This window comes from Myxocyprinus asiaticus, chromosome 23 (genome assembly GCF_019703515.2).
Source record: "Myxocyprinus asiaticus isolate MX2 ecotype Aquarium Trade chromosome 23, UBuf_Myxa_2, whole genome shotgun sequence".
Taxonomy (NCBI): Eukaryota; Metazoa; Chordata; class Actinopteri; order Cypriniformes; family Catostomidae; genus Myxocyprinus; species Myxocyprinus asiaticus.
In genome coordinates this window covers 12,907,681-12,920,158 of record NC_059366.1, presented here as the reverse complement: position 1 = coordinate 12,920,158, position 12,478 = coordinate 12,907,681, and the positions used below count along the sequence as shown (strand labels likewise).

The window sequence follows — 12,478 nt, the reverse complement described above, 5'->3', positions numbered from 1 at the left end:
TTTAAATTTATATTTCTAAGTAGGAAAACACTCACTATACACAGAAAAGTACATAATAGTACACAATTCAAACAAATAAGCATTAATTCTTATGTAGGCTTTATATGGTAATACAAGACAACATGTTAATGTGAACATTACTAAACTCATATTAACTATACAATGCTTAACAGTTTATTACGTATTATGAATTAGTTTATTAATTAGAGTAGTAATAAACAATTAACAATTTTCATATTAGCCTAATAACATGAGCATTAATGAGAACTATTAATTTAAATGCATATTTAACATCAAGTTACCATACCATTGTTCTTAGCAGTGTATTGTACACCATGCCAGCAAGAAACCTACCCTGATATACATTTTGTAAGTTTATGTGTGACTATAATTACAACCGCCATTTATATTTATTTATTTTTAATGGAAAAAAAAAAAAATTCTTACACATTTTACATATGTACTGTATATAAATGTAAATGAATTTTAGAGATCGGGTGCATGTATTTTTGTTTTTTTGTTTTATTTTTCTCGGAGGTGGGGGGGTTGGGTCTTTCATGAATTCACAAAATGCCCACCTCTTCAGACATTATTGATTAAACGGTATGCTGTTAGTTTGTAGATTTTAAATGTTCCAACTAAGATGGTCTTCTCTTCATGCCTTTTAGGTGTCACAATTTGATTTGTAATGTTTCCCTGCTCATTTCATATTTTGCCTGTGTTTGCCACACTTTGACAAACTAATATATTAAAATAAATCTAGATTTAATATTGATTTTGTATTGTTGTTTATCAAATCTCAATCTTAAAAACTAGCTTTATTTAATGTATTTTATTTATATTATTTTGTTGTAATTATTCAACTTAAGATGCTCAAGAGCATCTCATGTGCATCTCAGCCTCCATTTGGAACAGAAGCTTTGACAGGACCAATCCATCACTCTTAAGATTAGGGCATGATGACCCTTATTTTTGAACAAACTGGTCTTGGGCTACCCCCTTATTTTGTCATTAACTGTGCTTGCTTTTCCAGTTATTCATCATACAGTATCATCAATATATATAAAAAATTTAACATGTTTTTACAATGATTAAATTATATAACAATAATTCTATAGCAATCAGCCACAACTGCAATGGTCTTCTCCAGCATTCTGTAGAAATACAGAATATGCTTTTAGATACCTGAAGAAGAAAACAACATCTCAACTACAGAAAGTTTTGAGACCATTTCAGAACAGTCGGATTTGCTTTTGACATCTTATTTAATAGGTTACAAACAAAATAATGCACATCCACATCCTTTGAGTACAGTATATTTGGCACACAGTAAAATACGTATAATGACATGACAGTGATGAATGGCAAAGATGTCAAAATAAATAAATACAAAATAACATTCATGTCTTAGGACATACAATACATACGAAGCTGCACAATCCAATAAAAAGAAAAACAGACGCATTTATGATACTTACAGTTTAATATGCACTGTACCTCTGTATGTACAAATATGTATTCCTTTGTGATACACAGACTCAAGTATGAACAAAGAGGTACTTTTTCCAGGTGTTTTTATATTTATTTTGCTTACAAATGTCAATGTGTTAACTATGTAGAGTCTTCTCAAAAAAACTAAATAAACACACAAAAAAACCCATATCACTCATGAAGTCCAAAATAAGATTGAAATGTGCATCAGGGCACAGGTATTTGGCGGGAGAAGCAGTGCGAGTCTCCTGTTATTAGACTCCGTCCAGACCCTGTGAGGGCCAACAGATGCCAGTTCAGGAGTGCACAATTGAGGCCAAACATGCTTAAAGGGGAAGTGTGTAATTTTTTCATATTAGACCTCTTATCCCATTAATAGCTTAATATGCAGAGAGAGAGAGAGTGAGAGAGAGAGAGTGAGTGAGAGAGAGAGAGAGAGAGAGAGAGAGAGAGAGAGAGAGAGAGCTATGAAACGCCATTTGTAGGTTGATATCCCTGAAAAGTGTTAAAACTGTGAGTCTGTGGTGTTATCAAAACATTGCTCTGTTTCCAGCATTTCAACCAGTCTGATACAGCAGCACAGCCTCAACCAGTGGCATGATTTTGGGGTGGGACTAACTTTTTGTTCAACCAATGGCAGACAGGAAGTGTTCAGGAAACCAGTTTATAGACAGTATTTTTCAATTCAGTTTGGTGATGTTAGTGGCACAGAAATTGCACACTTTACCCTTAAAAGCAATCAAATAGCTGAAATTCCCAAGACACACAAATGAAGCAAAATCAGGCTAAAAATAATCAAAAGAAATATACTTTAAAAAAATAGTTTGAAGGCCTTAAGAGTCTCTGCAAGGCAAGACAAGAAAAAATAATTTGACAATAATAAATAGGCTATTTATTAAAAACAATTAAAAACAATAAAAACACAAAACAAACCTTTTGATGAAATGTTATAAGATGCTTAATATTTTGCAAATGCATTCATCTAACATCTAACAATTTTTCATTTTGAGTAAATGATGTCCAAAATTTTTGGACACACGTTGCATCACTATGCTACAGGTCTTGGAAAGGGAAAGGATAAAAGAGAGTAAAAGTTAAGGGTGCTTCAGTTGTGCTATGTTTAGAATGGAAGATCATTTACACATGTATTCTTTTTGCCATAGTAGCTGAATTTTTTGTTTCTTTTCTAACAGAGTGTACGAAAGACCAAAGCTGTAATGGCACTGAAATAAAAGACCAGCACTGGATATTACATGACAACCTAAATAGCCAAGCTTAATGATAATTGGCCTATCAGCAACTAGGATCAGAAAGACTGAAAGAAATTGTTATATTCAGAGACAATGATTTAGAAGGTGAGATGGCGAAAAAACTTGGAACGCTCGACCAACATACACACATTAAATATTGCACATACTGTAACAGTTTCTCATATTCTAGTAATACATAATAATTTCATAGGCATAACTATGCAATAGATGATTAGGCTATTTTCAAAGAAGTTCACAGGCTAATAATCAGTGACAGATATGTGACTGGCTACTGTCCTGAGCCGGTCATAACTATGGGTCTTGTTGCATTGCCTAGAAATCCACAATTTCAGCATCCTAGCAACAAGACAATCCAGTAATATAATTAAAACACACACACACACACTCACTAAATAGGGCGCTTTTGTAAGTTTTCCCTCCAGTACATACTGTAGGCAAACACACCTCCACTCTCACAACACTTGTTTTGGTGACATGCGTGTATGTCAACACTGCTGTTTCGAGGCAGTCACATGAAAGGCAGTTTTGTGCATCACCTTCCCTGTACCCTCCAATCAGTGGCAGACAGACAATCGTGTGATCAGATCACAATTTAGAGTGCTTTAAACTCCCAACTCGTCACATGTCCAATACAATCATTGGTTCTTTACATTTGGGTTTTGCATTTTAAAATGGACAAGAAACATGAGGACTAGTGTTTAAGTGTTGATTCCAAGGATACTCTTGAAGAGGGATGAAGAAGAGGAGAAATGAAAAGCAGAATGGCCTTTCATTCGATTCTAATGAGATTTATCCATCTTCAAACTGCTTAAGTGATGTCACACTAGAAAACCTCTCTCTTTGTGGCTCAAGGGCACTCATAAGTACATCTCAGTGTTATACATCCATTAAATATTGAGGATTTCGTATTAAGACTCCTCTGCAAAATAGGAGAAGCCCTTGAACTCATCCTGGTTGATCTGTTTAATGATGGCGTCTTCTACTGGCGTGAGTACCGGCTCCTCGCGGGTGAAATCCTGGTCAAAATTGTTCACGTCCCTTTTGGTTTTCTGTGGATAAAGAAGGAAGTGTGCTTCATGAGCAAATTGGACATTTAAAAGATAAGAATGCACAAAGACCCATTTGTACAGACACATACAAACATGCATTCACATTCTTTGCATACATCGCTATATATCAATGACAAACTTTTTTTACATTAATTGATACTTTATGTAGCAAATTATGTTTTATACCATGGAGTGGTTGAATGCTTGATTTTAATTGGTTTAAAAAATAATAATAATAAAAAAAGATTTTGTGATGAAGTAAATATAGCAGAAAAGATTAATCACTTTCTACACTGAATAAGTTAAAGCGTGAACTTGAATTAAATTAAATAAAATAAAAAGTAAATTCTACATTTGTGCTCAATTAAAATATGTTGCTCTAGCTTATAAGTAAATATTATTCATGATTGTTTGCTACCTTCACAATGTGCCATTGTGTATCTATCCTAAAGTAGAAAACCTTGTCATATTTATTCGCTAATTTGAGTACAATTGACAGGTAAATAAAACAAATACATTTTACTTAACTTTTAGAAGCTGGTGTTCCCAGCATCCAATGGGCTTGTATAATTAATGACTTGATTTGAATTGGTCAACTTCTTTCTGAATTGCTTCGAGTTTGAAATAAATAAATAAGTAAATACAATTTTTTTTCCCCAGTAAATTTATCTTAATGTTAGTTTTGAGGAATATTTCCATATTATCAAAATTTGATTGATTTAAATTGTATTTTTAAATCAATGGAAAGCACTGTAATTTTAGCATTTGGATAAAAGATGAATGGACAAACTGTCCAGCCCAAAGCGGTTTAAGTTTATGTACATACCAAATGTTCCCTGTCTGTCACTCACTCAACATTGTGTCGACACTAGGGGTTCAATCTTGAGAGCCCCAATCACCTTTGCTTAAAATAGAAAAGGCCAATGAAAATTGGTGAGTGGAATTTGCATGCCACTCTCCGCCCTGGACATACGTGTATAAAAGGAGATGGCATGCATCACTCATTTAGATTTTTTCTTTGGAGCCAAATGCTTGTGTGTTCTCACTGCGAGAACGTGCCCATGAGAACATTGCAGTCGTGGCTCACTTTCTAATTCATGAAGCAAGGAGCCACCGCGGCTGCTCCCCAACCCGGTCTGTCCAGGGCTGATGCTCAGCCGGCTGGGTCAGCAAGCACCGCGGGCGATCTGGATGTGGACATTGGAGCATTTCTGCCAGTTCAGCCCCCACAGACCTCCCATCCCCCAGCACACTAGTTCTGTCTGGACGAGCTGTCAAGCGATGCAGGCGGTCTGCCTCAGGGCGGGTTTAATGTGTTGTTCATGGCTCGCGACGAGGATGAGCTTCCGGTCGCGGCATCGGAGGGTGGGCTTCTGCTATCGGAAGCGGACAAATCTTCTGAGCTCCCACCCACGGGTGGTAGAGCACAAGATGAGGCGGATGCTGAGATGACAGCCGAGCTTGCCCAGGTGGCTGCGAACATCGGGCTGAAGTGGAACCCTCCACCCTGCCCTGAGCATTCGTGGCTGGATGATTGGTTTCTGGGCTCGGAGAGCGACTCATGGCCGCACCCCGCCCCGGTGCCTTTGTCCCCGTAAGTGCATGAGGAGCTAACGAAGTCATGGAAGGCACCTTTTACTGCCTGTACACACTTCGTGGGCTTGTCCACTCTGACTGCCCTCGATGGCGGAGTGACTACGGGATATGTTGAGCTTCCCCAGGTAGAGCGCACTGTAGCGGTACATTTATGCCCGCAAGGCACAGCCACCTGCCGTGACCAACCAAGGCTCCATTCCAAGGCCTGTAAGTTCTCTTCCTCTTTAATGATGAAGGCTTACAAAGCCGCAGGTCAGGCTGCTTCTGCCCTGCATGCCAGGGCCATCCTGCAGGTCCACCAGGCCAAGGTGCTGAAAGATCTGCACGAGGGTAGGACCAACCCAGGGCTGATGCATGAACCACGCACTGCGACTGACCTCTCCTTACGTGCGATGAAGGTCACGGTGCGCACCCTGGGCCGGACGATGTCCACTCTTGTGGTCCAAGAGAGGCACCTGTGGCTCAACCTTGCGTAGATGTGTGACACTGAGAAAGTCCGCTTTCTTGATGCAGCCATCTCCCAAGGGGGCTTTTTGGCGACACCGTCGAGGATTTCACCCATCAGTTCTCGACAGTGAGGAAGCAGACCGAGGCAATTAAACACATCCTGCTGCGGCATGACCCGGCCGCCTTCAGGCCACCGAGGTCCCGCACCCTGTCTGCTTCTCACCAGAGCTGTTCCCCTGCGGTGCCGGCCCCGGCTCCTGTACCATCGGAGCCCGCATGCCGGCCTCAGAGAAAAGATCCTCCAGCGGCAAGTCGGCTCCACCTGCCCGTCAGCCGGTCCCCAAGAACCCCAGATGGGCTTTGAGGCAGTCCTGACATAGGCTTCCCATGGATGAGGCAACTACTCCTGACCGGTCTGGCCCGGGGCTTCTCTCCAGCCCCACCATCGCCCCTGGGCCAGCGCGTGGTGAGTATTACATCACTGAGAGCAATTTCCTCATTCCCTGGGCCAGCACACTCGCAACGGCCAGGCGCTGGAAGTCTTTCCGGTCAATCAGGTGAACACATGTACCTCCCATTCCCTCGTTCTCTGTCGAGAGAGGAGAGGAGTTGGACTCAGTCACTCTCAAAGCACGTCTTACTACCGAACGTGCTCAGTCAGTGCTGACCTGCCTGAAGACCTTCAGGCAGAAGGTAGCGGCACCAGTGAAACAATTTCAGAGGCTCCTGGGGCATATGGAATCCTCGGCGGCGGTTCTCCCCCTCGGGTTGATGCATATGAGACCGCTTCAGCACTGGCTACAGACTCGAGTCCCGAGGTGGGCATGGCGCCATGGCACCCGGCGTGTGACTATCATTTCACAGTGCCATCAGACTTTCAGCCATTGGTCGGACCTGGCGTTTCTACTGGCAGGTGTTCTCCTAGAGCAGGTCTCAAGGCACGTCGTGGTCATGACAAATGCCTCAAACTCGGGCTGGGGTGCCATGTGCAATGGGCAAGCAGTGTTGGGGCTCTGGACGGGTTGCATGTCACAACTCACCCGCCGCCTCCTCTTTTGGAGTCAGCAGACCTTGAGGTCTCTGCGAGCCACTCACCTTCCGGGCGTCCTCAACCATGCAGCAGACGCGCTCTCAAGGCAGGTAACGCTCCACCCCCATGTAGTCCACATAGCAGGTCTTCCGCCAGCGGTGGTAGACACGATCACTCAGGCCAGGGCCCCCTCTACGAGGCGGCTATATGCCTTGAAGTGGTGTCTTTTCGCTAACTGGTGTTCTTCCTGTGGGGAAGACACACAGAGATGCGCTGTTGGGTCTGTGCTGTCTTCAGGAAGGGCTGGAGAGATGACTGTCTCCCTCTACCCTGAAAGTGTACTTGGCTGCCATAGCAGCTCACCATGACACACTGGACGGGAGACCCTCATGACAGCACGACCTGATCAACAGTTTCCTCAAAGGCGCGAGGAGGTTGAATCCTCCTAGACCGCGCCTGATCCCCTCTTGGGATCTCTCTGTGGTCCTACCTGCCCTACAGAGAGCCCCCTTTGAGCCCTTGGAGCAGGCCGAGCTCAGGACTCTGTCCCTGAAGACGGTCCTCCTGGTGGCGTTCACTTCCATCAAGAGGGTGGGGGACCTGCAGACGCTCTCTGTTACCAGCAAATGCCTGGAGTTCAGGCCGGCACACTCTCACATGATCTTGAGACCCCGGCCTGGTTACATGCCCAAAGTTCCCACCACTCCTTTTCGGGACCAGGTGGTGAACCTGCAAGTGCTCCCTTCAGAGGAGGAAGAACCAGCCTTGTCGTTGCTGTGTCCAGTTCGCGCCTGCGCATCTATCTGGACCGCATGCAGAGCTTTAGATGCTCAGAGCAGCTCTTAGTCTGTTTTGGAGGACAGCAGAAGGGGAAAGCTGTCTCAAAGCAGAGATTAGCCCATTGGATTGTGGATGCCATTTTCCTTGCATACCAGTCTCAGGACTTGCCGTGCCCCTTGGGAGTCAGGGCGCACCCCACTAGAGGTGTCGCGTCCTCCTGGGCACTGGCAAGGGGGGCCTCTCTAGCAGAGCTGCGGGTTGGGCTACACCCAATACCTTTGCAAGGTTTTATAACCTATGCATAGACCCAGTTTCGACCCGAGTGTTACGTGGTAACAGCAGGTAGACCAGGCAGCCAGTTGGGTATACCGCTTGCATTGCGCCTTTCTCCTTTTTCAAAGGTGATAATGTGCACCTTTTTGTCCACAACAGTTCCCTGTACCCGGTGAACTTCGGACGCCTCTTTAATTCTTAAGCACCATTCGGTGACAAACTTGGCGGAGGAGTAGCGCCACCAGGCCCAGTACTCATGGTATTCCCCTTTTTCAGATGAGCCGGTGTGCTCGGGCTCAGTGCTCCATGCGTGGAGATTCCCCCTTAGTAATCCCGTATGATGAGTTTCCACAGTTCGGTTTCCCCTTAGGTGAACCCTGTGTTTCCCCTCGTCAGTGCTTTCTCTGCCTCGGCCACTGTGCTGCGTACCCTCTCTGTAGATAGGGTCCTCCTGTGGTATCATTCCATATGTGTACTTCCACGTTGGAATGTCCATGTGAGGTATGCTCCACATGTTAACCTCCCTCTGGCAGGATGTGTTCTCCATAGTGCTCTCCTTCCTGGAGAGGGAAGAGCACTTCCCAGCGCTATTCTAGAAAGTGCTCGGTGGGAGTTTAATAGCAAATTAAGAAAGGCACCGCCAGTAGCCTACTTGGGTAAGTGCCTCCTCCCCCCTTAATGGGACTAGGGAGATGCCTTAACTCACTGGAAGGTCACGACGTGGTTGAGCGCTCACTGCGAGGCATGCAGCAGCTTGCGTGTGTCCACTCTTCCGTACCTCATGATATGGTTCAGCACCTGCAGCATATTCTATAGGAACCCCTAGTGTCACTACATCGACACAACGTCGAGTGAGTGACAGACAGGGAACGTCTTGGTTACTGATGTAAACTCTGTTCCCTGATGGAGAGAACGAGATGTTGTGTCCCTCCTGCCGCAGCGCTGAACCGGCTGCTGACATGGCTGGGACTCTCTATCGGCTCCTCAGCATAAATCTGAATGAGTAATGCATGCCATCTCCTTTTATACCTGTATGTCCGGGGTGAAGAGTGACATGCAATTTTCATTGGCCTTTGCTATTTTAAGCAAAAGTGATTGGGGCTCTCAAGATCGAACCCCTAGTGACACTACATCGACACAACGTCTCGTTCCCTCCATCAGGGAACAGAGGTTACATCAGTAACCAAGATGTTTTAAATAAGATAATAAAACAATAATAAGCACAACAATTAGTAGTAATGAAAAAAGTGAAAAAATGATTTTAAAACATTTAAATCATAAGAATGATTATATAAAAAGACATGAACACAACATAGGAGAATATCTCTTTGTTGCTTTCTCTCTCTCTCTCTCTCCCTCTCTCTCTCACACACACACAAGTTGGTGCAGCTATCCTTATGAGGACTCTCCATAGACATAATTATTTTTATACTGTACAAACTATAGATTCTATCCCCTAACCCTTCCCCTAAACCTAACCCTCACAAAAACTTTCTACATTTTTACATTTTCATAAAAACATATTTAGTATGTTTTTTAAGCGATTTGAATTATAGGGATACTAGAAATGTCCTCATAAACCACATTTATAGCATAATACCCTTGTAATTACCAGTTTGTAACCTAAAAACATTTCCTCGTAAACCGCCCAAACCCACCCACACACACACCCACACACACACACACACACACACACACACACATTTATGTCATAAAGTTAAGTAGATTTTCCTTAATTTTATACCATTAAAATTTAGTTTAGTAAATCTTACTGCTCATTTTTTTCAGTGCATGCTTAGAAATAGCAAAGAGCACTGTTACTCATTTTAAAGCACCACTTTCAAACTAGAAACAATGGCTTGAGTTGTTTTTAAGCAGGATGCTTTATCAACTGCTGTGTCAGTAGGCCGTGCAAGTAACCAGATCTGCTCTCCAGTGGTTTGCACAGTGTTTCAATTGAGTAGCATGACTATAAAGAAGGATATCAACCTATTACTCCACATTTGAAATCAACAAAATAAAACAGTAAACATACTAGTCCACTTTTTCCATTTTAATGCTTGCGTGCCAATGTTTACCCTTCCTTGTGCCGATGGTGGCATGCATGCCAACCCATGCCTTGTATCTATGCACATCCTTTTCTTTTCTGCCTCCCTCTTTCTCCCCACCTCTCCCTCACACCTCTCCCTCACACCCTCTAGGGCTCTGATCAGCCTCGAGAGCTGCCGTGAGAACGGGGCAGCAGACACAATCTGAGAGGCATTCCACTCACACTTTCAACAGCCAGTATGGATCTGTGTATCACAATACAGCCTCTGATGTGTGCTGAAAGTCAGTAAGCTTCTAAGATATCTGGCTGTTCACACTATCAAAAACAGAAGTGCTATACAAACACTTGAAAGAACCATAAGGGCCCAAGTGTTGTATGTACTTGATAACTGTGTTTGGAGTGGCCCATGTTTACGCCTGTGGTGAGGCAACCAATACACAGAGATATCCCGTGTCCTAAGCAGGCGCAACACAACAATGCGACACATAATAAATCCCTTTCTCATTGAATAAATCACTTTCATGTATCCTAACACGGCACAACCAAAACTAGCAACGGCTGACAGAACATTCCAGTGGTGTCATGCTTGTTATGATGCATTTGCGTAGTGCTGAATTACTGTATTTACGAGATGACAACTCCTCAGAGTTAAATAAAGTATTTCCGCATGATTCGTGTAGTTATTGATTCTACTCGGCGCTGTTCCCATCATCAGACCTTGGAAATTATTTGTTTTTATGGGAACATCTCATAACGCCAAAACAGATCCATGTGTGGTGGTGGCGTAGTGGACTAAAGCACTGAACTGGTAAGCAGAAGGTTGTTGGTTCGATCCCCACAGCCACCACCATTGTGTCCTTGAGCTAGGCACTTAACTCCAGGTTGCTCCAGGGGGATTGTCCCTGTAATAAGGGCACTGTAAGTTGCTTTGGATAAAAGTATCTGCTAAATGTAAATGCATGGCTATACTGCTAATTGCAGAAAAATTTTCAATAACTTCATGATTTATTAATTCACCAATATTTGTTCTTGCTAAATGTTTAGAACAAAAAAAGCACTCCAGGTAACACAGACTATAATAAAATGGCATATGAAACAGAAATATACAGTATATAAACTGCTTTTAACTGTTGAGGCCGCTGTCATATTCTTTTTACATGACCTCACAACAATCAAGCCAGAGCTTTCATAATATTCTGAGTTGGCAACTCAATTAATTCAAGTAATTCCGACATGATGTGAATGCACTATTAGTCCCGAACCACAACTGTACATTAAACATCAAAAAAATTATTTTGTCATTTTTTATTGATACTTTTCAGTATTTAATGAATTATAAGTATCTTTATAAGTTATTTTTATTTGTCCGCCATCTTGGATGTATTTTTTCACTTGTAATAATGCTTCATGGGATTGCCTGTTCCGGGAAAGATACAAGCAATGCTGCCATAGAATATGGCCAAAATACTACAAAGAATACAATTTGGCCAAAAGAAGGTTGCATGACTGTGTTGCCTACTTTTTGGAACAAACTTCACATTGGGAGCTAGGATCTACAATGTCTTAAAATGCTGCATACATAGGCAGTTACTAGGTTTTGGAACAGGGTGACTGTCAACAGTCCAGTACTTCATACATAGTAACAATACTCACAATGCGGGGTTTAAACGGTGGCTTGACCTTCCTCTGTTCCAGAAGTACCCAGTCAATCTCTTTAAAGAACGGATGCAATTTGATAGCTTCCTCCAGTCCTTGGGAAACCACACAACCCAGCCGCTTACTTGGGCTTTTCGTCATGAACTAGAAATGGTAAGAGAAAAGTAGAAATTATTAGGGGGGCCTTTTGAGGGACCAAAAGGGAACTTTTGTTGTATTCATTCCTGAAACCTCAAATGACTCATAAGGATTTATCCATTGTATGTCTCTAAAGTTGTTCATATGTAGAAGAGTTTATGCTTCAGATGCTGCCAAAATGTTGATATTCTATGTTTCAGTGTCTATCAAACATGCAAAAATGTGCAAGGATGTACATGTGCTTGAACCCCACTTGATGTACGAATGCTTACAAATACTGATGAGATCACACTGTCAATGATGATGCCTGCATGATGTAAGAATGTATCCTGTGGAAGGATGGCCTGAAATGACCATAGGTCATGTGACCACAGTGCCAGTGAGACAGATCGCAGTGTGACATGACACTGTCCAAGACAAACACATTGCCTTTCCCACAAGGCTTAGAAAATGGTCAGGGAACAGCCAAAGTAAATGTTGGACATGTGAAGGAAAAAGACGACACACAAGGAGCACAGTAAACACACACACACTCATGTGATCGGACACTATGTGTGTAAAACAGGAGAGACTAAAGCAAACAGAAAATGCAAAAGAATGCAAGGAGACATGAACAGAAAATACACATAGAGAAAGAAGTCACAGAAGTAAATGTGAGTGTTGAGCATTGACCGAAGACACACTGACACACATGCAA

General features: G+C 42.8%; 1 protein-coding gene across 1 annotated transcript in view; it reads right to left on the bottom strand.

Moving 5' to 3' along the window:
* Nucleotides 1-1,253: 1,253 nt before the first annotated feature.
* The window catches only part of prkceb (protein kinase C, epsilon b), a 222,967-nt gene continuing 211,742 nt past the window's right edge, over nt 1,254-12,478 (bottom strand). The window contains exons 14-15 of the mRNA XM_051651187.1: nt 11,641-11,787; nt 1,254-3,811 (exon numbers count right to left, since the gene is read on the bottom strand). Of these exons, the coding sequence (XP_051507147.1) occupies nt 3,671-3,811; nt 11,641-11,787 (288 nt within the window). The 3' untranslated portion in view covers nt 1,254-3,670. The remainder of the gene's footprint in view (nt 3,812-11,640; nt 11,788-12,478) is intronic.